The sequence below is a fragment of the Rhinolophus ferrumequinum genome, chromosome 18 (genome assembly GCF_004115265.2).
Source record: "Rhinolophus ferrumequinum isolate MPI-CBG mRhiFer1 chromosome 18, mRhiFer1_v1.p, whole genome shotgun sequence".
Classification (NCBI taxonomy): domain Eukaryota; kingdom Metazoa; phylum Chordata; class Mammalia; order Chiroptera; family Rhinolophidae; genus Rhinolophus; species Rhinolophus ferrumequinum.
Window position 1 is genome coordinate 36,159,421 of NC_046301.1, and position 26,349 is coordinate 36,185,769.

General features: G+C 41.7%; 1 protein-coding gene across 1 annotated transcript in view; it reads left to right on the plus strand.

Moving 5' to 3' along the window:
* Window positions 1–23,337, plus strand: part of SH3RF1 (SH3 domain containing ring finger 1) — a 153,463-nt gene extending 130,126 nt beyond the window's left edge. The window contains exons 9-12 of the mRNA XM_033135175.1: window positions 2,238–2,497; window positions 3,377–3,741; window positions 12,268–12,626; window positions 20,890–23,337. Of these exons, the coding sequence (XP_032991066.1) occupies window positions 2,238–2,497; window positions 3,377–3,741; window positions 12,268–12,626; window positions 20,890–21,058 (1,153 nt within the window). The 3' untranslated portion in view covers window positions 21,059–23,337. The remainder of the gene's footprint in view (window positions 1–2,237; window positions 2,498–3,376; window positions 3,742–12,267; window positions 12,627–20,889) is intronic.
* The last annotated feature ends 3,012 nt before the right edge of the window (window positions 23,338–26,349 follow it).

The window sequence follows — 26,349 nt, forward strand, 5'->3', positions numbered from 1 at the left end:
ATTATTCTGCTTGAGAATAAAAAGCATAATATTTAATATAAACAAAAGCCGTATTAATATTTGTATGTTTCTATAATGCTTACTATTGTGCCAAGTAGGCAAATTTCTAAATGTGTTTCGCATATTGACTTTAAGTGCTTAAACAACTCATTGTTGTAGTGTCTATTATTGCCCCCCACCCCCTTAATAGATGAGGGAATGGAGACATAAAGAGATTCAGTAACTTGTCTGAGATCATATAGTGAAGTAATTCTCAAACCCAGGTGGTCTGGCTCTATATTCCAATAGCTTGATTACCTCTGAATCCTGCCAATTAATTTCTATAAAACAGTCAGAAATAAAATTCCTTTATATGACACAGATTCTTTATCCTTCTCAACGGAAGGTCATCTTGCAACCTAGGGGAATTTGGCAATGTCTGGACATAATGACAGGATTGTGATTATGGGGGCAGGGGGAGGTTGCCATTCGCATCTCGTGCATAGAAGCCCCGGATGCTGCTAAACATCCTACAATGCAGCCAGCCTCCCACAGAAAGGAATTATCTGGCCCAAAATGGCACTGAGGTTGAGAAATCCTATGATAGAGAAATGGAAAGTAAGTGCTCTTAACTATACAAAATTTTCTTTATTTTATTCAGAGATAGTCCACCTTCTGGTCACTGAGGAAAGTAGCCTTGGAAATGGAATGAAATGTCCCCAATGGCATCAGCATTGAGTTAGCCTCGGGTTTGGGCCACCAGGCTCTTAATAAGTGGTCCAGGTTTAACTGTGTTAAATCATTTCTTAAACCCCCTGATTTTAAGTAAATGGCTTAATGAACTGACATGTTTGTCAGCTGTTGGCCTTGATTTATAGGTTGGCCGGCAGCCTAATCAAATGAAAATCACTATTGTTGCAGATGGTGACAGGATGCTAGCTTTAATTTGACTTGCAGATTTTTAATCAATATAAACCTTCTTTTCTGTATATGTTAAAAGTTAATTCAGTATCCAGAACATGGCAGATAGACCCTCCCTGGTGGGGAAAATCAAAAACAAGCCACAAAAATGATTAAGGGAAGTAAAATAAACCAAACAACAACAAAAATACTAAGTTAACAAAGGAAAACATTTTCGTAAGATTCAAAAACAAACTATTAATTGTCTCTGGAGAGATGCTTACTTAAATTCGTTGTTATTCATCATGGTAAATACCACCGTGTTTCCCTGTGAATAAGACCGGGTCTTATATTAATTTTTGCTCCAAACGATGCATTAGGGCTTATGTTCATGGCATGTCATCCGGAAAAATCATGCTAGGGCTTATTTTCTGGTTAGGTCTTATTTTCGGGGAAACACGGTAAGTAAATTCGAGTTAACAAAGTATTCTACCTAGTAGAAAGTTACCATAAATGAAATTGTTGCTTAAATGAATGTAGAATATAAAAAAAAATACATTACATAAAGCTATACCAAACCTAATTTAATTTAATTCAACCAGTATTTATTTAGAGCTAGCTGTACCACTGCAAATCCTGGAGAAATGGAAAACAACCATTTCACACTGACCGTGTCTTCAAGGAACTTTTATTGAGTCAGAAGTACTTAATAAGGACTTTACTAAAAAATATCAAACCACATTTTATAATCAAGGGTCATGGAAGGAAGAAATCCACATGAAATAGAGTCAAAGCATCTTAAGACTGAGCCTTAGGCAAACCTTCTTGAAATGGTGGGATTTCTGGGGGATCTTGAAACATAAATGAGATTACAGTAGGTCAAGAGACACCAGAGAGGACATTCCAAGAGCGTTTCTGTATGTGTATGTGCACACGTGTGAGTATGCACAGGCACTTGTGGGCTCTGGAGCTCTGGGGGCAAGGAGAGAGCAAGGCTCTCTGTAAGGTGACAAACCTGTCTTCCTGGATAGATAGAGCAGGAGAATCCAGGGCCATGCAGCAGTGGAGAGGTTTGGCCTTGGTGTAGAAAGCTGACCCCAGTAACTGTATATTCTTGAGCAGAGGATGATACATGATTTTCATGATGCATGGTTTTTTCAGAATCCATTTGAAGACCTTTCTCTGCCTCAGGGCCATCATTACATTGAAGTTGCTATTCTTACACTTCATAAAAATGATTCCATTCATTTTTTTTTTAAATGTCCTGTCTTAAAGCTCTGAGTCATTTTTCTTGCATTTACTTGTCCTGTCTCCCACTTTGCTGATGGATTGGGATTTCTATGTTTCTGTCTTGGCAGGGCGGTGACAAATGCTTCCCAAGCTAAAGTCCCTATGTCTACAGCTGGTCAGACGAGTCGAGGGGTGACCATGGTCAGTCCTTCCACGGCAGGAGGGCCTGCCCCGAAGCTCCAGGGAAATGGTATGGCCGGGAGTCCCGGTGTTGTCCCCACAGCTGTGGTGTCAGCAGCTCACATCCAGACCAGTCCTCAGGCGAAGGTCTTGTTGCACATGACTGGACAGATGACAGTCAACCAAGCCCGCAATGCTGTGAGGACAGGTAAGGGGGAAACCAGCCTGCAAAGCATCAGCAAAAGGGCTTGCCTGCCTAGTGTTTCATCTTGTATGACAGATGTTGAGAAAAGCAGATGTATTATTATTAAAGTAACGAGTAACAGGAAATAGAAGTAGGCACAGTCTCGTCAGTGGCACATTATGTCTGCTTCCTTTGGCTAAGTCTGCCCTGCACATTAATTCAAGGCTGCTCTACAGATCGAAAGAAATTAGGCTGATCCTAAGAAGGTCAGTAGTACTTGAAAATAGGACTTCTGTAGTCATGATCAGGTGATCTCAAATCTCACTGCTGCCAGCTGTGTGTCCACTGAATGCTGGTCTGCTCGCCGGTGGGCTTGATGATATTCTATGAACTTAGTCACTAGTCTGTTTTAAACCCAGTGGGATCTTAAATAGCTTTTCTTTTTTCTGTGGCATTGAAACCTACCAAGAGCCTTGGGTAACAATGGGAGTAAACTGGTGACTTCTATCAGAAAAACCAAAAGAAGGAAAATGATTAACAAGAAAAGGGAGAATCCTTTTTTAAAAAAGCAGTGGCGGCCAGTAGAGTTTGACACTGTAGAGAATGCCATCCGGAACTGGCTCCGTGTCTCTTAACTCCAAGGAAAGACCTTCTCTGACTGAAGGGCCTCAGGGTTATAGCTAAGCTTCCAGGCACTCAAAAGCTTCAAGGGCTGATCCGGAAGGAGAATGATGTCTAGAGATCCAGCTAAGATGAAGTGCTTTTAAAACCGCCATTATTTATTGTGATAAATGCAGTCGTAACCTTTCGTTATGGTCTGGTGCAGTAAAATGACTCATGTCATGGTGAGTAGCGTTTACTGGAAAGTTGAATTTGACCTTGTTCCCTCCTGTCATCTACTAGTTGCGGCACACAACCAGGAACGGCCTACAGCCGCGGTGACGCCCATCCAGGTACAGAGCGCCGCTGGCCTGGGCCCTGCGCCAGGTGGCCTGCCGCATCATGCCTTGGCCGCCTCCCAACCGCCGCCTCCAGTGGCAGGCCCGGCTGCCCACGCCGCCGCCGTCGGTCTGGGCCGAGCCAGTGCCCCCCTGGCCTGTGCTGCAGCGGCATCCCTGGCCTCCCCCGGCGTCGCCGCCGCCTCTCTGGAGACCGAGCCCAGTGGCCGGGCAATGACCATTCTCTCTGGACTTCCCACGTCGCCTGACAGCGGCGCTGTATCCGCTTGCGGGAGCAGTTCAACAGCCAAGCCAGACAAGGACAGCAAAGTAAGACCAACGGCCTGTGTCTCTGCTTACGTGGTGCCCCATCATTTGTGCTGGTGAAAGGACACATTCAGCAGTCCTTCAAAGGTTACCTGTGCGAGTCACTGTGCCAGGTGCTGCATTCCTGTGTCTCTGCACTTAAACACCCACCAGCTGGCAGGCCCTGTGTTAGATGTCGGGGAGACCTCACTGAATAAGCCCGTCACGCCTCCTTCAGCTGCATCTCCTTCCTGAAGGAATTTCCTTTCCGAAACCGTAGTTACTCACTCTTTCATTTTGCTGTCCTTAACTCTTTTCCTGTTCAGTCAGTTTTGCTTCTCGGTTAACCGTTCTGGGGGAGGGAAATGTTTAACATGCAAAGAGGTTAAAACTGTTGATCAGAAGTGTTATTTGTGGATTTATTTTTTTCTGCAGTGTATTTTATTATAATCAGCATGGATAGTTTTACTTTTGACTTGAAATATAGGGGAAAATTATTTTCTAAATCGATCTTTTAAAAATCTCTCCTTTGGGGCTGAATTTCAGAGAAAATATAAATGGAAAGCTGTGTTTGAAAGACTAACCTATGGTTGTGGTTGGAGGCAAGGGAAATCGATGGTGATTAAATGTGAACAGGAAGAGAAGAGGGATAACAAAGTCTGGATAATTGTATTATAGTCATGGTTTTTTCTTCAGTATTTCATGCATTTCTCCTAAACAAACAACAAAAAAAGCCCTGTTCTGGGAAGCTCTAGGGTTATCATAAACTCTTAGCCACCTGGTAATGGGTGTTGCTCTCTTTAAATGGTTAGGTAAGCCTGTAAATAGAGGTTTATAAGGAAATAAACTTTACAGCCTACTAAAAAGTTAATATTTAATTGTTGGGTTAACATGACCATTTTTGAAAAAAGATTGGTATCTGTTCAGCGTTTATAATTAACTACATTAAACTCGTATCACGCTGACATGTTCAACTATGTCAATATCTTTCAAAGAATAATTTTATGGTTTAGATTGTAAGGTTTTGGAACAACGTGTCTCAGGGCCCTTGTCACTGTTCAGCCCCTGCCCTTCCTGGAAAGAACTCATTGACCCTCGGGGGCTTGAAAGGGACCTGTGCTGGGCGGAATCATGGCTCCCCAAACATGTCCATGTCCTAGTTCCTGAAATTGGAGAATATGTTTCCTTACATAGCAAAAAGGGATCTCACAGGTGTGATTTTGAAGTGAGGGGATTATCCTGGATGATCTATAATCACAAAGATCTTCATGAAAGGGAGGCAAGAGGATCTGGACCAGAAAGATACGACTTCAGAAGCAGAGATCAGATTCAAGGAAGGAGCCACAAGCTGAGAAGTGCAAGCAGCGTCTAGAATCTGGAAAAGACAAGGAAACAGATTCTTCCCTGGGGCCTCCAGATGGAATGCAGCCCTGCCAACACCTTGATTTTAGGACCTGATTTTTCTCACCAAGTTTATGGTGATTTGTTATAGCAGCAACTAATATAGGACCTCAGGGGTTATCCTGTTGAGTACCCATCCTCGATAAATGGCCATGACCTTTATTTATAAACTATATTGACCACGAGTGCCCTGGTGACCACCTCCGTGGTGTCCTATGTATGCCATTTTCTTTGTTTTGAGGTGCTATGTAGAAAATGTTGATTTCCTTTCTATATGATGCTTTGAGGTATTTCAAGGTTATTTTCTTTCTTTTCTTTTTTAAGGTTCCTCATGTCACAGGTTATAAATTTTTTCTTCCTAAATACTCTCTCATTTACTGTTGCAAGTCCACTAAAGAGACTTTTCCTAGTTGATATAAATTCAGTAATTCCATGATTAACATGACTGGAGTGTCATTTAGCCCACATCCCTCCATTCTGTCTACAAGGATATCATGGCAGAACTTATCAAATGCCCATTGAGATCTAAAAAGATCAAGAGAAGGGCTAAATGTCTTTTGCATTCTCCTGTCCAAACAATTCCCCGGTGGCCCCATTATTTCACCTGTTAGTTATTGTTAGAAAGTGTCTCTTGGAGGAGTCTCTGAAGAGCAGAATCTCATTTCCTTTCCTAAGTAAACCTTTCATTAATACTGTAATAGAATTTTCCAGACAGTCTTCAAAGTGCATTGTTGCCTTCTTTTTGAAAATTAGGACCACACATCCCTTCTCTAGCCTGTTTAGTTGACCTGATCCCAGGTTCACCAGGATCTGTCAAAGATTGTGGGTTTCATTTTGTCTGTTAATTTTCTTTGCACGCTGGGGTGAATTCAGCCTGTCGAGAACAGTCATTTGATCTCGAAATCCCAGTCTCTTCACCCATCTCTCTCTTATTGAGGTTTGTTCTTCCCTTCCAGTCTGAAGATTATCCTTCCCTTTCTTACACCATCTGAGAACCATCATCTGTGCCAAACAGCAGGTCTGTCTTTCTTGTTCTGGCTTCAAACATAACTTTAAAGCAGCATGCAGCACGCACACCTCCTTCTTTTTTCCTTTTTTCCTTTTGTTTTTTGGTCTTTAGCATTTTTGCAACTTTAAGCTCATGTGGATCATGATAATGTTCTTTCTTAAGGGGCGCTTCTCTTGATCTTTTTGTAGGAGTCCTTTAAAAAATTTGAGCCCATTAGGCTGCTCCCCAGGGGACCACATCCCGTTCTTTTAGATGCCTCTATATTTTCCTCTGCTGGGATACATTTGCAATTGTATGGTTAGAATTTCATTCTGGAGAGCCCTCCCATTCCTCTTGAAGTATCTTTCCTTTTGAGTTTCAGGTCATGCATATATTTTCTTTGAACTTTTAAAATCAGTTCTTTTAAACTTGAGCGTTCAAACCTAACTATATAGCCAACCTCTCTTTGAGTGCTTCCTTCCAAGTTCTCAATATGTCTGCTTCACCAGCTGAACCTCTTCACCCCCCACCTGGTCTTCACCTTCCCCCCAGGTGATAACAGTTAGATTCAGAGTTACCCTTGGCTCAACTTTCTGTGAGATGAAACTATTAGCAAGTCAAGGAAAAAGTGTATCAGACATTCCGGTTTTGAGACTTCCAGCAAATCTCTAGGTGTTTGACCATTCCCTTGTTATCTCTATCTTCTTTCGTCATTTTATGATCAGCATCATTCATGTACTTAAACTTTCCAGGCAGTGTGGGATGTGTCCCCCAAATGGCGGCTTGTTGATTGCTCTCTTCTCTTTACCCAAATGCTCTGCCATGAGCTACCAGTGGTGTGCCAGAGACATGTAACTTCTGGACATGCACACAGGCCTATTGCAGGTTCTCATCTAACTGGGCTCTTCCTTTTGAACAATGCTTTATGTGGAAGTATCTATCTCACAAAGCCTCACAAAATTGAGGCTTTTTGTTTCTGCTTAAAATCTCTACCTAATGAAATCTGGTAACTGGATTCTGTGGTTTGGTAAATAGGCACCTGAAACTCTGAGATGTATTTCCAAACATCCTATGTTATTTCTTGATTGAAATCTTGGGCCTTTCTGCCATTGTTGTTCTTCTTTCTGTAAGATCCCTGATGTCTCCGACAGTTATCAGTTTAACAGGTCTATCTGGACATTTTTCTGACTTCATACTCAGTTTAAAGTCTCCATTATTTGATTAGCTAGTCTCCAGGCAAATGCATTTCCCAAACCTTATGAAATACTCATGTATGTGCATATATATATTTTTTTTATTGTTTTCTTAATATAAAAAATTAATTATATTTATTTAGAAGTTAGAGAAAATTGAAACATCCAAACAAAACCTAAATATTATCCAAAATTGCAAAGCAAATCATTAATATTATGGTGTATGTATGCTTTTTTTCCCCTCATATTCCAAAATATAATAAATATTATTTTGGTATAGTAAGCTTTCATCAGAAAATAAAATATTTTTCTTTAGCACGAATTACATAATTGACTGCTCATATATTTTCTAAATTCTGGTAACATTTAAACTGAGGCATATTAAAAATTTTAAGAGTTTATTTGATCAAATATCTATTCAAATCAGGCAATGCCAAACCAGAAGTGATTAGGAGTGCTCTACCAACAGAACCTAGGAGCGAGCCTTTTATAGAGAAGACAGGAAGTAAAGCAAGGACATTATTTGATTGGCGATAGCTTGAGTAGTTGCCTTATTTGGAGAAAATTAGTTAGCTGTTTGTGTCTAGTTGTCCTTAGGTTTTGATTTCTTAACCTTGAGGCATTTATGGGTTTAGGTTTTGTTTTGCTAACATAGGCTGCTGAGGCATTAGAACCACCTCCATCTAAGGGCCTTTAACTAAACCTTTCGTGGTTTGATTAATTTAACAGTTTTAACCCTCCCATAAGAAAAAGAGAGGAAACCATCTCTGATTGCCCATTCTACCCCACATGCTTCCATCTCCTAACCGACCTTCAGAGTCTCTGAAGATGCTTCCTAAACGCTCTGACATTGCTATTCATTCCCGTACAAATCGGCGGGAGCGGGTGTTGGCTCTCCTGCTCTGTGCCCGTCCTCGACATGTTCCTGGAAGCATTCTTACATGTTCCTGGAAGCATTCTTACGAGTGGTCAACATTCAGCGCCTCAAGCCACCCACCCCAAATTCCTAATGACGGTTTCCTGTAAGAAGCCAACCACAGTTTTTCTTCAATCAATCCACTAATCTTTAATATTTAAGGACCTTTGCTATTATTCTTGGTTTTCTTAAGCAGAAGGTCCGTCTAGTTTTTAAATGCCCATTTTCTTCTATTGTGAACATTTGTCCTGAAGTCCCGAGTGATCGCTTTCTTTGCTCACGTGATTTTCCTTCTTCCCAGTTCTTGTTTTGCTCCGAAACCAAGGTGTTCTGTGGGCTTCACCATTTCATTTTCTTAAGGCGAAGCCCACCCTCCCTCTTATGTGGCCGGAGTCACTGTTCCAGCCCCGCCGACAGCGGGGATCCAGACCCGGTCTGCTCAGTGCAGATCCGCCTGCAGAGTTCAGCTCAGTGACCTTTGTGACCTTGGGTCAAGGTGTCTGCTCTTATCCTTCAACAGAGTAGATGTGGAATGATGTGCTTCTGCAGAAGCTGCCTCTGCTGAACTCACAGAAGGGAAGAGTGGGGCTTAGTTTATATCTCACTTCCACCCCTTACCAGCTGTATGATTTTAGGCAAGCTTAGCGTAATATCGATGCCTGTCTCATCAGGTGGGTGCGAGAGATAAATGTGAACATCCTTGGAAAAGCATTTACTAAGTTTCTTGAATCCAGTAGTGTTTAACCATCTCTAGGATTTCACACGCCTTTCCCTCCACACACTTCCTTAATAAAGCCTTTCCCGAGCCCTCCCACCCCCTGGTCATTCTCTCTCCTATTTGTCCCCCGCCCTATTTTTCTGCAGAACACCTGTTATACAGCCATGTTGGTGTCTCTGCTAGAAAATGTGAACCGCTGGTTGTCTTGCTCACTTATTCCCAGAGACTAGCATGTTGGTGGTTCCTATACGGCGCTGAATAAATATTTGTTGAAAGAATGAGCGATTATTGTTAGACAATCATATGAATTAAGTTTTTGAGATTCCTTATCTAAGAACAGCGACTCAGATGATTGGGAGTCTGTAGAGTTTTGGTGACCAGGGGCCTGGAGCTACTGTCTCTGTACATCTGAGGCCAAGGAGGCGAATAAAAAGGCAGATTCAGTGGGTAGAATGTGGTTAATTGTAAGTTGCTCAAATGAAATTTATTTTTGCTTGGGGAAGGAGCTCTGACTGGATATTTCCGATATTGTACTCATCCTGTGCAATATGACTGATAGAAAGTCATTAAATTGATGTTCAGAAATTATATATGTAAAAATTACTTTTTCTGGTTGTCTGGTGATTCTTTTCTGACCCAGATAGTTATTATTTTTTTTTTAAATCTGAGATGCAGTTTTAAATCATCAGATCTTCTCAAGTGAAAATCGTGACTATAAAAACATTATTTCATTTAGGAATAATTTCTTGGGAAACCCACAGGAGAATAACTATTAAGGTTTATGTAAGAAGATATGCTCCCTTTCTTTATGCATGCTATCCTTACATTTGAAAAATTGGTTTGCTGAAGTGTAATCTTTAGTAATTCGTCTATAGTTTTCATTTCTGCTGTTGGATTTTGGAAAAAAAACAGAGGTGCACTTAGATGATAAATGTCTGAGTTTGCAAAATTATCTCTCTCAAGTGGCACATTGTTCTGCTAATGTAGAAGACCTCAGACTATATTAAAAGCATAGCTCCTTGGAACTAGAGCAGCCTCTTTTCTGTTTCACACCCCCAGCCCCTACCCCTGACTCCCTGCGACAACACCTAATCCTCTGCCTTCTGCTCCGTGGGTAGTCGGCATCGGCTGATGATGATAACACATCCCATAGAAGTCATTAAAGCAATCTGTATTTAATGTGTTTAATCATTTTAGATGAACCAAGCCATCTTTCTTCTTAATCACTTTAGAGGGTGTTCCCTGAGCGCTATTCCGTTAACTGATATTTTTTCTGAGCGCCCAGACTGAGCTTTTAAGAAACATCTTTAGCTCTGGCTTGCTGAGATTGTAATTTATCAATGGATTTGCTGTTCTCAGTAGATCTGTGGGGGTCCAGGGATTAGAGCGTGCTGCTTTCTTACGTCATGGCAGGCATAGCTGGAAGCTGTGGCTAACTGCTGCTTTAGATGTGTAAGCTATTGGACCCGACTCTTTCCCAGCTCATTTTTTGGCCCTCCAGACCTCAGGCCCCCTTGAAGAAATGTGGCAGCGGCTTTGGCAGGTGTTTCCTCAGGCCACTTCATTGGCCATTGTGTAGAGGATTTGGGAAATCCAAAATACCCTCTCTTACTTCTTTAGCCCTGGGGTGAGCTGAATATGTCCCCTTCCTCCCACCTGTGTCAATCTGTCTGTCATCCTTGGCCTTTCCGCTCTGGAGGTACAGGGCTCTGCCCTGGGCATTGGGTGTGAGACAGACAAGTATGAGGCACAGGCGCTGCCCTCAGTCAAGCAGGTAGTCCAACGGGAGAGTGTCGTGTATTGAAACGCAGACAGTAACCTCTTGGGAAATGTGAAGTTAAATAAATGAAGTAAAAGCTAGTAAGGCGAGTTGAGGGGAGGCCTAAAAGAGAAATGCAAAAGAACCTTGCTCAGGCCGAGGTGGGGAGTAGAGGGGTGCGCCATCCTTTGACTGGCTCCGCCCGTCTTCAGCCTGAGCCTGCAGCCTGAGCCTGCAGCCTGAGCCTGCAGCCTGAGCCGAGCACGTACAGAAATGACTGCCCTTCCCACTGTGGGGCCCCTCCCTCTGTTTCTAACCCAGGAGATGGGCCTGTGGTGCAGTCTCCCCAGATGCTCTTTCATCCTCTGATAAATGATTACTTCTGTCTCTTCCGTTTTTCCTGCCATTCTGTCTCTAATGGAACTGTGTTGTTATGGAGTGAGACTTTTTCCCCAAGGGATTTTTACTGAGTATGAACTAACTCATATTCCCAAGAAAAATTCCTTAGTGTTATCTCTCCTCGTGGGCCCCTCATAGTTCTGTTTTTCTATTCGTGGACCTTAATAATCCTCATTGGCCTGTAGAGTTTTCTCAGGAGTTGTTTCTCCATGACATGTTTTATTGTTAGGCCATGTTTCCATTCAGAGGACTTTATCATGTAGTTGACATTTTAGTAAAACAATTTAAAATGATGATTGTTATCTGTGCTTGGTCATCAGAAAGAACATGGACACTTAGGGTTTGGGAATGAAGGAGAGCTAGCTCGAGATCTGGTTTTCCTAGAAGAGCAAAGAAAGAAAATGTCGAAAGAGACAAAGATGCAAAAGAGATGGTTTCTGTGGCATGATGTTGCTGGGAAAAATTCTTATTTGTACATTTGCTTCCAAAAAGAGACATAAAAATGGTTTTGATTATGCTGAAGCTTTCTTTAAATTTTTGTACAGTTGTTTTTTGGCTTTCTAAACAAGGAGGTACTTGCACAATAGAAATGGTTTGACCTCTATTATTTTTGGCTTGTTAAATTTCATAAAGGTGACATGCGAGAAGTGATTTAGTCCTTCACTCTGAGGAAGTTATCACTACCTATAAATACAAGCACTCACAGCTGTGGGTGCGGAGTAAAACGCTATTAGGTTTACGCTGACTTCAGCACACAAGACACTAGAGATAGGATAGGCACAATTTCAGGAAGTTATATCCATAATCTGAGATTTCCATTTTGTCCTAAAATGTCTACTTCTGCCTTCGCCCAGTCTGGGATGTGAATTGGTGAGTTTTTTTGTTTTAAATATTTTTTATCTGCTTACTCTACCTCAGTTAGAAGATAGTGGTGAACAATGAATGGAATGTCCCAAATAAGCAAAAAACCATGCGGGCAGAAAGGGAGAAGAAAGAGAAGCAAAAGGTCGGGTTAACAACCACACAGAAATTGGTAACCGGCAGATCATGGATAACCAGACATCCACAGTAATAATTTTAAAAGATCAAATCAAAAACTGAAACTGTAGCACCTATGTAGATTGCAACAGCAACTGTAAGGTCAGTCTCCAACTAATACACTTTTTTCTTTCCTAGAAAGAGAAAAAGGGGTTGTTGAAGTTGCTTTCTGGAGCCTCCACAAAACGTAGGACCCGAGTGTCGCCTCCAGCCTCACCCACCCTGGAAGTGGAGCTGGGTAGCAGTGAGTTGCCTCTGCAGGGAGCAGTGGGTCCTGAGCTGCCGCTAGGGGGCGCCCACAGCAGGGCCGGCTCCTGCCCCGCGGATGGGGATGGCCCCACCGCCGCAGTGGCTGCAGGCGCGGCTCTGGCCCAGGATACTCTTCATCGAAAGACTAGCTCCCTGGACTCCGCGGCTCCCATTGCTCCACCTCCTCGTCAGCCCTGCTCCTCCCTGGGCTCTGTCATGAATGAGTCTAGGCCTGTTGTGTGTGAAAGGTGAGTTCACTGGTTTTCCAAGAGAAAACTAGGACATGTGTGGCAAGTTTTACGTTGGAATATTCTGACATTGAAGATGTTTTTCTACATCCTCCTCAGTTTCTTTTTAACTGAATTTGCAATAACGATCAAGCGCTGGTTTTCTTTTACCACGTGCGATAACATACTCTTTATCTCTGCTTTTCTCTCCGGTATTTCCTACATGGATTAGGCCTCCAACCTTCTTTTCCTGGGTTTTCTCCAGACAACCACTCCAGAATCATATGCAGATGAAATTGGTGAATCCCCGGAAACTTGTTCACATCTTCTCCTTCTTCTAGCTTCTCTTCCATTGCCAGCAGTCGCTCCCTTATTTCATCCTCTGCCTTTTTCACTAGTACCTGCTACTTGTAAAGCAACTGGGGAATTCTACCAACTGAGAGGATTGAGCCAGAAGAGTGTTGCTCGGCTCTCAGAGACCTCGTTCTCCTCCTGACCCAGTGACTTGGTTCGGTTACACTCAAAACAACGAGCCCTGTTTGAGTGATTCGGGCCTTGAATAATGATTACAAATGTGAGCAGTTCTGTTTGATACAGTCATTGGGGCTCTAGGAGTGCTTTGGGGAAGAAAATACATTTACTAAGACAAATACCTGCTAGGATTCTGTGAATTAAAAATGAAGCACTGTTCCTTCCCCAGGAAAACTTCATTAAGTGCACTAACACTTTGACTGTTGTCACATAATGCATAAACATATAAACATTTGTTTCAAAAAGTGTTACATGTTTTATGGTTTCTATAAGCTTTGTTCCCTCTGTTACCCGCATTTCATAAATAAAGGAAATCTCTAATGTGTGGAGGTGTCACCTTTTAGGTAGCATTTTCTATGTTACTGATTTGAAATCTTCCTATAAGGTGTCATCCTTTAAAATGACTTAATTCACTTTAACTCGATATTTCAGATGAATATTTGTACCTTCCAAAACCTGAGGCCTTCATTCATTTAATTTGGGGGGCATACTTTTTTTTAACCTAGAAATAAACTGGAAAAGAACAAACTTGAAATAACCTCTGTGTATTAAGTACTAAGTACACAATTCATACTTTTATAGTGAGGTGAAATAATTTTCTGTAGCTCTAATCCTTACAAAACCAGTTTTGAAATGAAACATTGCCCTAAAAAATCTTTCCCCACAAATAAAATCATTCTGTCTTTCATCTACTGTGCTCTTTGTAAAGCTTTGAAATTTTGTCCTGAATTCACATACTCCTTTGTTCTGAGAGTCACCCTTTTTCCCTGCAGTATTGCTCTGCTTTCCAGGGATAGAGCCTTCTGTCCCTGGAGTTAGTCCAGTGACTTGTTTACTTTCTTCTGGTCACAAAGGCTCCTCCTCTCCCCACCCGCAGGTATTGGCTGCAGTTTTTCCTTCATGCCCTGAGTCTCTCTCCTCTTTTCCCTGTCATTTGTGGTGTCTGTGTGACTGTTGCGAGTGCTCATTCACTTTGCCCAGACTCTCCCTAGGCACTGGCCTGGGCACTGCTGCCTCCCGCCCCCATGACGCATTCCTTTTCAGCTGCCAGATGTCCTCAGTCTCTGTGGCTTCTGCATGCCAGCCCCTTCCTCTTAGAGGAGCTCATTTGTAACAGCAGGCTTCTGCTGTTCAGTGCTTCTGAAAAGGAGGACAGACAGGTGATGGCGGTTCAGGGAGCACAGGATGCCCATCAGACAGGGAACATGGAGACTTTAATGGTGGGACAGATGGCACGGGCACTCTGAAATTCTCTGGCAGGTTTTTCCTATAACCACTTCCATTTTTTTACAAGTGGGAAAGGGGTCTTTGCAGAAGATTTCTGCCCAAGTTTATATTTTTATAATCCACGTGTCCAGTGGACTCTTCAGTGTAATCGCCAGCCTGACCAACTTTTCACAGACCCTTTTGCCTTCGGACAGTGATGGTGATAGTATTTATGTAAGTGGGATGCTTAGGTCTGCCTGGCTTTAAAAACAACAGGAAAAAATGTGTGGCCACAAGTAATATAGGCCAACATCCTTCATCCACTGGGAATGAACGTTTTTAATTACTAGAAAGCTATCAAGTATATCGTTTAGGGATTACCTGTTTTGATATATCAAAAATTTCAACACAATACAAAGTAATTAATGCTAAAAATGAAGTAATGGCTAAGTTTCACATCAGTATAACTCAGAAAGCATTTCAGGGTGTTAGATTCCGTGATTCACAATCTAAATATCAACACCTCCTGCCCTGGGGTTCTTTTGATAGAATATTTACTGGTAGAATTTCCTAGAACTATTTTCCGGTGTATAGTATCGGTACAGTATGAGATAGGATTCTTCTACAGAAGATTATAATGAGAACAAGCATAAAATTTCTTCTCAAACCACGACCCTGCTCCATAAATCTGAAGTAAAAGAATGTGATTTAAAAGAACAGCCAGTGCTGTCAGTGGAAAGAGGCTTTTCCATGATACAAAGACTTAAGCAATCTCACGATAAGGAAGGATGAACCTTGAGGTGTGTTGACAGGTCTTGGTGTCAGCTGAGACAATTCTCTGAGGAGCAGAAGGATTCTTTTGTGTTTGTTGGAGAGACTGAAGAAAACAAGCAAGAAATCACACTATCTCCTGGAGGCAGAAAATGTATAATTGATGACACCAGTAAAAAAAATAGTATAAATATTTTAAGCTCTATTTTAGAGGGATTGAGGGGGAAAAAAATCAGGAAATTGCAAACAGACAGCAGAAATAACATATATCAGAAGGGATGGAAAACAAACGAAAGCATGTATGATGGGGTTTTTTATCTTCTACTAAAAAATATATACAGATAAAGGGCTTAAGGACACACAGAAAGTCATCTCTATCTATATATTTTTAAGTTTAGGAATTAAACTGATAGCCACATACCTATACACCCATCTCATAAATTAGGAAAGGACCTATGACCTTCGATCGGGGATTAAGCTAGAACACTTAGACACATACGAATTGGATAGAGATAGATTTACAGAAAGGCCGTCGGCTTAACCAGCATGATTAATGTGAGTCGGTGACAATGAACCCACTGAGTGAAGCAATGGACATAATTTACTTGGACTTCAGGCAAGCTGCAAAGCAAGCTAGTGTGGTTTTGCCAGTGAAATACTTAATTGGGTGTTAGATTGTTGTCACAACTGGCAGAAAGCAGTACATCGTTAGCCACCCAGACCGGGGTGATGAGCAGAGGGCCTCCCAGTGCCACAGGGGGCCCAGTTGGGGCCATACTAGGGGGGGATTCTAAACAAAAACGTATGCACACAAGAGAGGCCAGAAAAATAAAAGAGATAGACAATGGATACTAATCAAAGAATCCAAGTGCCCATTTAGATGGAAGCCAGAACGCCAGAGCCCACACCAGGAAGATGGGCCCCGGGATGTCAGTGCAGCTCCCTTATAGAGGAAACCTCTGTGTCCCGAATTCCACCCTGATAACTGTCACCAAAAACCAAGTTAGGGTCCCAACACCACCAAGAGGCAGAGGCCCATTCAAGGCTGAGTCTGTGAGCCACACTGTACACCCCACACTGCCCCCCAAGGGTTCTCTTCAAAGGGACTGGGAGGTACTTTCCACCATCCAAGTGACCACTCAGCTTTGGATGTTTTTCTTTTTTTTTTTTTTCTCTAATCTTTCCATTATTTGTATTCACTCACTGATTTGTTATTTTATTTTATTTTTAAAACTGGTAAAATATATATATACATTTATATATATATAAAACTAGAACATTTTTTCATGTGTAAATTCAGTGCCTTTTACATTCACCCTGTTGTATAACCATCACCACTGACCATTTCGAGAATTTTCTCAGGATCTCACACTGAAACGCTGTACCCATTAAACAATAGCTCCCCCTTCTCTCCTCCCCGCAGCCCCACACAGCCCCTGACAATCACCATTCTGCTTTTTGTCTCTATGAGCTCGACTGTTCTGTGTATACATAAAATTGTGTGATATTATCGTTTTGTGTGTGGCGTATTTCACTTAGCATAATGTTTTCAAGGTTCATTCATGTTGTAATGCTTGTCAGAATTTCATTCTTTTGTTAGCTTGGTACATTTTTGAAAATAGTTTTACTATACAATCAGGCCTTTTCCTGGCATCCCGTGTGCTTATTCCAAATTATCATGTGTGCTATGCTAAATGGTTTGGACATACCAATGACTTACCGTCATTTCTCCCCTCAGTCAGCTTACAGTCTAGTAGAATAAATGACACAGGGAGGCAGACGACGGTGATACAGTGTAGACTGGGCTGAGTGCCATAAGAAATAGTCACGAGGCCCCTGGGAGCTGGTCAAGCATGAAAGTCCTTCCAGCCTTGGGGCCAGCGAAGACTTCCCAGGGGAGAACTGGAGCAAGGCTTTGAGAGGCTGATTGGGCGCGGATGGGCAGAGAGGTCATTCAAGGGAGTTCCTGGTGGAAGGAACCGCATGAGCCCAGGTACGGGGTCGGGGAAGTGAAGGGCATCTTTGGGGGACACATTTAGGTGTAGAGGATTGTTTGGTCCATTCATGGAGATGATAGTAACCAGAGCTCTGAAGAGAGACTGAGGCCAGGTCATTGAGGGCTTGCCTTCCCACGCTGAGGATGAACCTTACAGGCATTGAGGAACTGGGGACGATTTTTGAGCAGTAGCGAGCTAGCTACGAATACATTCTCCAGTTATGGAGATTAATGTCAGTTCTGTGAAGAATGGAATGGGGACAGGAAGAGATTTGAGGCAGGGGGATTATTGGAACAGGTAGATTGTCTCACTAGGTAGAAGGTAATGACAATGACACCGAAGAGGAATGGATGGGGTGCAGATTGTGTGGGTGCCTCAGCTGGTCCCTTGGAGGTCATGGAGAGTATAGTCTTTGGCTCCTAAGGTTCAGAACTTCCCCAAAGCCCTGTTCAGATAAAGACAGGCATAATCCGAGTGAGGCCCAGGGTGGAGCAGCAGATGTGAAGGCCCCCACAGCTGCGCCTGGCATCTGTTTGTTGGTCTGTAAGGATTCTACTTGGCAAAGCCTTTCCATGACTGAGATAGCCGGCCAGTTGTGCCCAGTATTTGGTGTGAAGAGTCCGTATTAGAGATCTGTATGTGAACTACCTCCCAAGGCTCAAGGCCGGGATCGAAGCTGGAAGATTTCTGAGGAGAGATGTTACTGGGGCACCTGGTTGTCTTCTTACAATCAGGCCTGTGTCACAGTTTCCATTATGCCATTATGCACATGGTTTCTCATTCCAGACCCCCCCCCCCAGAGATTTATAACTTAGCGATGAAAATGTGCTCCCACTGGGAAATTAGCAGGAAGATTATGTTCTTAGCCCAGCAGCAGTTGTAGTTCAAAAAAAAAAAAAAAATTTCACAAAATTGGTTTAGTGCATTTTATAAAATGCAGATATTAATCTAGTTCACTTCAAATGTTCCCAAGAACTATTTCTGTTCCATTTTACCTTTGAGGCATCTCACAGAGAACTGGTGGGGAACAGATTTCATCAGAGATATGCTCTGAATGTGATTTGAGTCACTTGTACACTTTTTCCCCAGAATTATATAAAGCTTTGCTCAAATTTTAACTTTTCCCCAAGTGGCAACTTTTACATTGCGTTTTACATGGATTTTTTTGTAGCATGTTGGCAACAGACTTGAGAAATCTCGTCTAGATCCCTTCCTTCAGAAAAGTCCAAGATGAAATTATTTGTTGCTTTTATAGATGTCAGAGAAGGGATTCCAAAACTTGAACACTGCCATTCTAAAGTCTGTCAAGTCTCCGCATCAGGCAGTTTTTCTGCAGGGTGTATTCTGAGTGTTTCTTGGGTGTTTCCTACTGACTGGCCCATTCCTCACCTGTTAAAGCTCCAGGCCACCGCCGGCCTTTACCTAAGCCATGTGACCATCATGGGTGCTAGCACTTGGGGGTGTGAACCATTTGACAGACACCTTACAAAGAGCATCACGCTTACAATCTCACTACATTACTCACTACAATCCCATTCTACAGATGAGGAAACTGAAACCAAGAGAGCTGAGACAATTGGCCCAAAGTACCCTTTTAAGACTGTGTTAGCCCGCAGGCCAGGGCTTGCCCCATAGTGCCAGGCCTCCTCCTTTCTTCCATGCTTGATTGAACCCTGAGCCGTGTTGTCTATAAATCTTCATGTGTGAATTAACTAAACCCTTCTTAGAAATGATAAGCCAGCCTCCATGCTGTGCTTTTGCTTCAGATCTTGGAGGATAATTTTGCATGCGTTCCCAAAGTACCTCTGGAATTGTTTGAGAAACCACTTGACCTTTGCAAAGATGCCTTTTTTTTTTTTTTTTTTTCTTTTTTTTTCTTTTTTTTTTTTTTTTTTTTTTTTTTTTTTTTATTTTTTTTTTTTTTTTTTTTTGCAGAGTAATAGCCTGGGACTCTTGCTATGGTTCTTCTTAATGAGAGTGGATTCTGGGTTTTATGGGATGGAGATTGTGAAGCTAGCAATCTTCTGAAAGGACTAGGCTCTAATGGGTTTCATGAGTTTGGAGGTAGTTCTATTGAATTTGTTCTGACTATCATTTTTTTAAGCCAGCGCATGCTTTACTTATATTCAAGAGTGGGTCCTGTGAGGCTATACACTTACTTTCTGACTTTGAGAACTAAATGAAAGTAGAAACTCAAAATTACCTTAATGACTGAATATTGCATAGCATCAGAGAAAGATGTATATTCACATCTTTTAGTTATCTGTGCTTTGCAACAAATTACCCACCCCCCCTCAAATGTAGTGACTTAAAACAATAAACATATGTTATCTCACAGCTTCTGTGTGTTGGGAAATTGGGAGCAGCTTATCTGGGTGGTTCTGGCTTAGGACGTTTCTTGAGGTTGCATTCCATATGTTGTCTGAGCTGCAGCCATCTGAGGGCTTGACGGGGCTGGAAGACTTTCCTTCCAAGGTGGCTCACTCACGTCACTATTGGCTAGTTAGTTTTGGCCTTTGGAAGGAGACCTCAGTCACCACCCTTGTGGTCCTCCATAAGGATGATAAATGTTCGTACAACACGGCAGCTGATTTTTCCCAGAGCACGTGATCCAAGAGAAAGTAAAGTAAAAGCCACATGGCCACATGCCTTTTAATGACCTAGCCTCAAAAATCACGCGCTTATATTCGTTTTCCCAATATAGTATTGGCCACACAGTTCATCCCTATGCATCGTGGGAGGAGGCTACATAAGATTAGGAATAGCAGGAGGCAAGCCTCCCTGGGGGCCATCTGGGAGGTTGGTTACCTACCATACACTCACTACCTTCTTCCCCCTTTGGTTGGGAAAAGCGAGAGAGGCATAAAGGAAGGCAATAATGCTGGGAAAATAGAGATGGATAAAAGGATATGGAACATAAAGCAAGTGACCTGCCTCTGGTTCCATGGCTGCTAACCATAATTTTGTAGGAGTAGGTAATAGTAAACAAACAAGGTTTCTGGGGTTTGCAAATGTTAATTGCACCTTTTCCCACTGATGTCTGAGTCAAGAGCCAATGGAGAAACAGACACAGTGCCCACAGTAATGGAGATCACAGTGTCACCCTCAGTACTGGTGGTGTGGGATTGGGTTTGTGGCCACAATCCTCCCCTCCCTGTCTGGACCATAGAACAACCTGCCAAGGGAGAATTCGGGTATGTCAGGCAGGTGAACGTCCTTAGATTTGCTCCCTCACCCATGGAAGGGACACAGAGACGGACTTCCTGAAGGCAGGCCTGCTCCCTGACCACTTCATGCCTGTAGCAGGGACGCAGAGGCAGAGCAGAGCCACTCGGCCTGGAGGCAGGCGGCTCATAGAGGGCAACCCACCTGCTCAGCTGCTTCTCCCAATCTCACCCATCCAAGAAATCCACTCCTTCCTTCTAGTAGAAGAGGGACAGGACATTTCCTCCTGGGAAATGGAATAAAACTTTCCTTCTGTATGGCCAAGATGTAAACACTGGTGAGGGACAACACTGGCTCTCCCTGTAAAGGGCGTTCAAATAAACCAGTCTGGATCATCGATCGCAGGTTTTACTCATATCCAAACTCTGTTAACACCAAGATTCTACTAAACAGAGAATAATTGTATGTTGAGTGGTTTTGTGAACAGTATGAACCAATCGTGCTGTGTACGTTTTGTTCGTATTCTGTTTACGTGTAAGGCTGTGCAGGCTAAGAGTACACCATCTTATCACTACTTTGAATGGCCTTAACTAACGTCTCTCTCTCTTTTCTAGGCACAGGGTGGTGGTTTCCTATCCTCCTCAGAGTGAGGCCGAACTCGAACTTAAGGAAGGCGATATTGTGTTTGTTCATAAAAAACGCGAGGATGGCTGGTTCAAAGGCACATTACAACGGAATGGGAAAACTGGTCTTTTCCCAGGAAGTTTTGTGGAAAACATCTGAGGAGACTTAACATTGAGAAGGCTTGCAATCGTATCACACAACAAAATAGCACAACACGATGTGATGGAAAGAGCACATTTGTGGACTTCCAGATGGTCAGGAGATGAGCAAAGGATGGGCGTGGGCCCCCAGTGCCCCCAGCACATTTAGACCAGCAAACAGCGTGACAAAGATGTGTGTGTGGGTTTTGTCACTCTGGATTCTGATGTGTAAGGTGTGCCTTGTACTGTCTGATTTACTATACAGAAAAACCTTTTTTTTTTTTTTTTTGAAAAAAAGAAAAAAAGGTATGTAGCTAAAATGGACAATTGTTTACGAGGCTTAACTAATTTATTTGCTTTTTTAAACTTGAATTTTTCTTGTACTCGATAAAGTCTTTGGATGATGATTTTAAGAAATTATTTATGAAATGATAGCTAAGGAGAAGCTGGATTATCTCCTGTTCAGAGCAAGAGATTCTTTTCGACCTAGAATGAACCCCTTTTTCTCCCCCTGCCGGTGTTATTTTTTGCTTTTTTTTAAGACAGAGATGCCAGTTCCCCGATACGGTTTTCCTCTTTGGGAAACCAAAACACACAACTGAATCAGTATCAGTAAAGGCCTGGGGTAGGGAGACAGAAACTTGAGAAAAGAGAAGTGAAACAATTGCCTGTCTTTCTGGTTTGGTCAGGAATCATCCTTAAGACCTAGTCCTCAATTTAATTTTGTGGGTTTTAAATTTTCCTAGAATGAAATCCATGAAGCGATAAGGAAGAGTAAAGCACAACCCTTGAACAAAAATGTTTTCAGAAATATATTTAGTTTTATAAAGAGAAGCAGCTCAGTCCATTGGTTGGAAATTGGAAAAATTGAAGTTGTACTCCTGTCTGAGAATGGCTATGAAAAGTAATTGCCCATTTTAACCCCAAGTGATCTGCATGTCCAGGACACAATAAAGCGTTTGTGAGATAGTGGTGGTAAGTGATGCACTCGTGCTAACGTCAAAGGCGATAAGAAACACTGTGAAAAGTTTACATTCATCCATTGTGGGTCTCATCCTACCGTCTTGCATGTGTTACTGGATTCCCACAGTAATTGAGGCTGTGCATGGTGTGTAGATTTCATTACAGTTTCCCGTCGAGGTGAGTTTGCCCTCAGAATTGACCACTGCAGGAGCTGGAGAATAAACAGTACTCTTTTTCTCTACCCCCAAAGCCACTACTGACCAAGGTCTCTGAGTGCACTCGCCCCCTCCTTGGCTAAGGCATCCATCAGCCGCGACACAGGGCATTAGTGGAAATGCTCCTTTGTGTCCCCCCAGCTGATGGATGGAAAGGCTGAGCCAGGAGGCTGCTCACAGCTGTGACTGTTCTCTGGCAGCTCCGGGAGACTTGGCGCGCGGGCGAGCGCCCACACCTTACAATTGTGGCAGGACCCAGCTGAGCCCGTCTTTTTATATCCACTCTTTGATGTTATTGGCCTCTTCTACCCATTTCATTCCCCTGCCACGCAGTCGTGTGTCTGGGGAATCCTAAAAACAAAAGGAGGGAAGGCAGCCTGGTAGTGAATGAAACCATTGCCACAGTTTTCTCATGGAAAAAAAAACACAACAAAAACTTTTCATATCTTAACTTTTAAGAACTACAACTGGGAAATAGAAACGTGAACTGAAAAGTCTTCTTGTAATAGCAAGAGGTTTCATGGTCTTAAAATGATATATGTGATTGAAATGAAATCATTCCTAAATTAACCATTTTTTATAAGACACTGTACATTATGTTCCTGTGTGTTGAATTTTTTTAAAAAAATACTTTACTTGGATATTCATGTAATATATAAAGTTTTGGTGAAATGAACTTTAGTTAGGAAAAAAGCTGACATCAGCTTTCATCTGTGTAGGTTGACACCAATGTGTCATGATATTCTTTATTTTGGGAAATTAGTGTATTTTATAAAAATTTTAAAAAGTAAAAAGACTACTACAGGTTAAGATAATTTTTTTACCTGTCTTTTCTCCATATTTTAAGCTATGTGATTGAAGTACCTCTGTTAATAGTTTCCTGGTATGAAGTCGGTTAAAATTTCATCTGTTAATAGATCACTTAGATAATATAACGTATGGGTTTTCTATTGTTTTTTTTTTTTTTTTTTTTTTTTTTTTTGAGACAGTAGATGGAGATTTTGTAACAAGGGCTTGTTACACAACGATAGGGTAATGATAAAATTGCAATTTGTCATTCCTTTTCATGTTAATAATTTGAAGACTGGAGAAAAGGTTCAAGATTAAAATTTGATGTTCATCCTTTGTATGCCCTTTGTGTCAATCCTTAAAATTGTTTTCTTTTCTTTTAACCTGGGGCACATTTGACTTAATTTCTACTTCATAAAAATCCTTTGCATAATACCTCAAACAGAAGATGTCTGCAATAATCAATGTGGTGGTTATGGTACATTTTATCTCTCCAACTAGCAAACTTTATTTGGTTAGTTCCCCCAAGAAATTTAAAGTCTTCTTAAAAGAGCTTGTGACGTGTCGGCAGGGATTGTATGACACTTCTGCTTCCCTCTTTCTCTTTTATGGTGACAAAAATAGTCTGGTGACTGCTGGAAGTTATGTTTTAGCCATAGGACCGACTACCAGACTTACAAGCAACTGTAGGCTACCCTGTGGGTTTCAGCAAGGCTTGGGAACATAATCTTTAGACTCACTAGGATTTTAATCACCCGTGGAATGCCAAAAAGTTTTAAGTTTAAAAGGACTATGTATGTCATTTAAAAAAAAAAAAATTTCCCTACTTTAACGTTTAGTTACTATGAAATTACTTATCAGAATAAAAATTCAGGAATTCTAGGTTGTATCATAGCTTTGCCAGAAAACTCTGTTTGTAACCACCTGGATGAGTCCATTATTACTTAGTTTCCTCCTGTTGCTACTCTGTTGCCTCCGTGGTGAGGGTGAGGAGCAAAGGGAGACAATGTCACTGTTTTGAAAGTGTCTTTTGATACATGGTATTATTTTCATCTCTGGTTTCAAATATGTAATCTCACTCCTTTGGAATATATATATAGAATGCCTTTATTGGTTTTAATTAGATTTAGAAGGAACAAATTAAGGTGATATTTCCAATGGGGATGCATTCAGTTTTCTAGTCATAATGATAATGAGGCAATGTTTTTGATCCCTCCAGAAGTTCAGATGAATATTTCAATCCAGAACTCTAATCATGAGAATACAAGTTTGGAACATGCTTTGAATAGACATTAGATGAAGTTGTACAGCCCCTTGTGTGTGTGTGTGTGTGTGTCCACGTGACATTTTTAGAAGTGTGTTACCAACCAATTAAGCTGAGTCCTTATGAAGGTAGCATCCTATTGAAATTACTTCTTTACTGGAAAAAGGCTTTGCCAAGGTACCACAGGAACTGAGAAGATATTTACAGAAAAGATCAGCCAGTGACCAGGCTTTGCAAGCGCTTACCCCTCCCTAACCCCTGTGACCTCCAAGCTGGAATGGGGTGTGCTGGGAGACTGATCCTGGTTGTAACCATCACCAGAGACAGGACAGAGTTATTGGAGTGGTCACCAGCCAATGCGAAACTTGACAGTTTTAAAACCCCCTCTCTCTGGCTTACAAATGAATGCTGCTTTTGCGTTTCCTATTGATAATTTTCTGACTTGGCTGTTTCCATTTCAGAAACATCACCTTGATCTCACTCTGTGCAAATTCTTATTGTACTGCAATGACCCAGATTCCCAGGAGCCAGGCTGAAGGGACCTGCAGTTGGCATTAATCTTTGAGCCACCATTCAATACTATTATTAATCCTTCCTAGACCAGAAAGTGTGTGAGCAAGTAAGACGTAAAATTTACAGAGTCTTGCTGGCACCATGGCGTCAGGCTTTCTCCAGTTCTTTCTGCAGATTCTCGAGTTTACCTTTCAAGGAATTCAGTTATTTTGAAGGTGGAGTCTCTGAAAGTCCCACTGTTGGAAATCAGTCTGCTATACTCAGCTGACCATTAAATCAGAAGACCTAATTGATAGTTCATATAGTCTAACTGGTGTGAAATTACATTTGAATTGCTATTTAAATGTTTGGGCATTCTGAATATATACTGGGGGTGCCAAAAAAATGTATACACATTTTGAGAGATGTTAACAGTGTGGTTGACATTGCTCAAGCAATAGTTTGCTGTAATCAGAAGTGTCTATACATAGATGTGTAATATCAATGTGTATATAAAAATGTATATATTTACATTGCACTAATTTATTATATGAAACTTCATTTATTACTGTGAATTTTCAGGAGTTTAAAAAACAATGTTACAATTTATGAATGCACGATTTGGGACATTTAAGATGCCATTGGATCTATCTCAAGTTGGCATTTGCTTTATACTTATTATAATTATATATAGTTATAATGTTGAGAGAACAAAAAGAAGTGTCTGGACACTGATGGTAACCACTTTGAGCGTAATTCTGTAATTGCAGAAGTCAAACGTGACTTGTATTCATCTTTTGTTATCGGTATATATTGAGTATTACATTTAATACAGTTTTTTCCTTTCTTAAAATGTGTATACATTTTTGTGGCACTCTCTGTATATGTGCGAGCAAAGGAGAGACATCGGCTTCATCGATACCTGTTTTCTAGAGCAGTGCTGTCCAATAGAACTTCTGCTCTAGAAAGTGATGGAAATGTTTATATGTGCCGTAGCACCCGGCCACAGGTAGCTTCTGACCTGGAATGTGGCTACTGTGACTGAGGAACTGAATCTCTAATTTGATTCAATTAATTAAAATTGAACTATAAATAGCTCTGTGTGGCTGGTGGCTACAATATTACTGCAGTTTTAGAGAACAAAAATACGTTTTTCAATGATCATCCAAAAAAAGGGAGAAACAACAAGGTGGCATCGCTCTACTGTACCCAGCCTCTCCTTTGGAGGCAACAACTTCTACGTTCCCGATCACACAACTCGATTGTGTTAGAAACCTTCCCAAGATAGGCGGAAACATCTTAACTGTGAGCAGTTAGAGAATATTTAATTTTGAACAGTGTCTTCCTTTAGGACAGGTCTCTAAAAAGAAATATGTGAAGCAAGCGATTAGATTCAAGCAGAGAGTCGTGGGGATTCTGCCGAAGCCTTTTGGTGTGGCTGAGTGGACCAGTGCCTCCCGTGCAAGGGGCGATCCTGTAATCCCTCAAAGGTCAGGTCTTATCTCTTCTACGTGTGTCTTGGTTGTGACAGTCGCCATGAAGTTGCGGCCACTAAGGATCACCAGACGAAACACATGACTCCCAAAG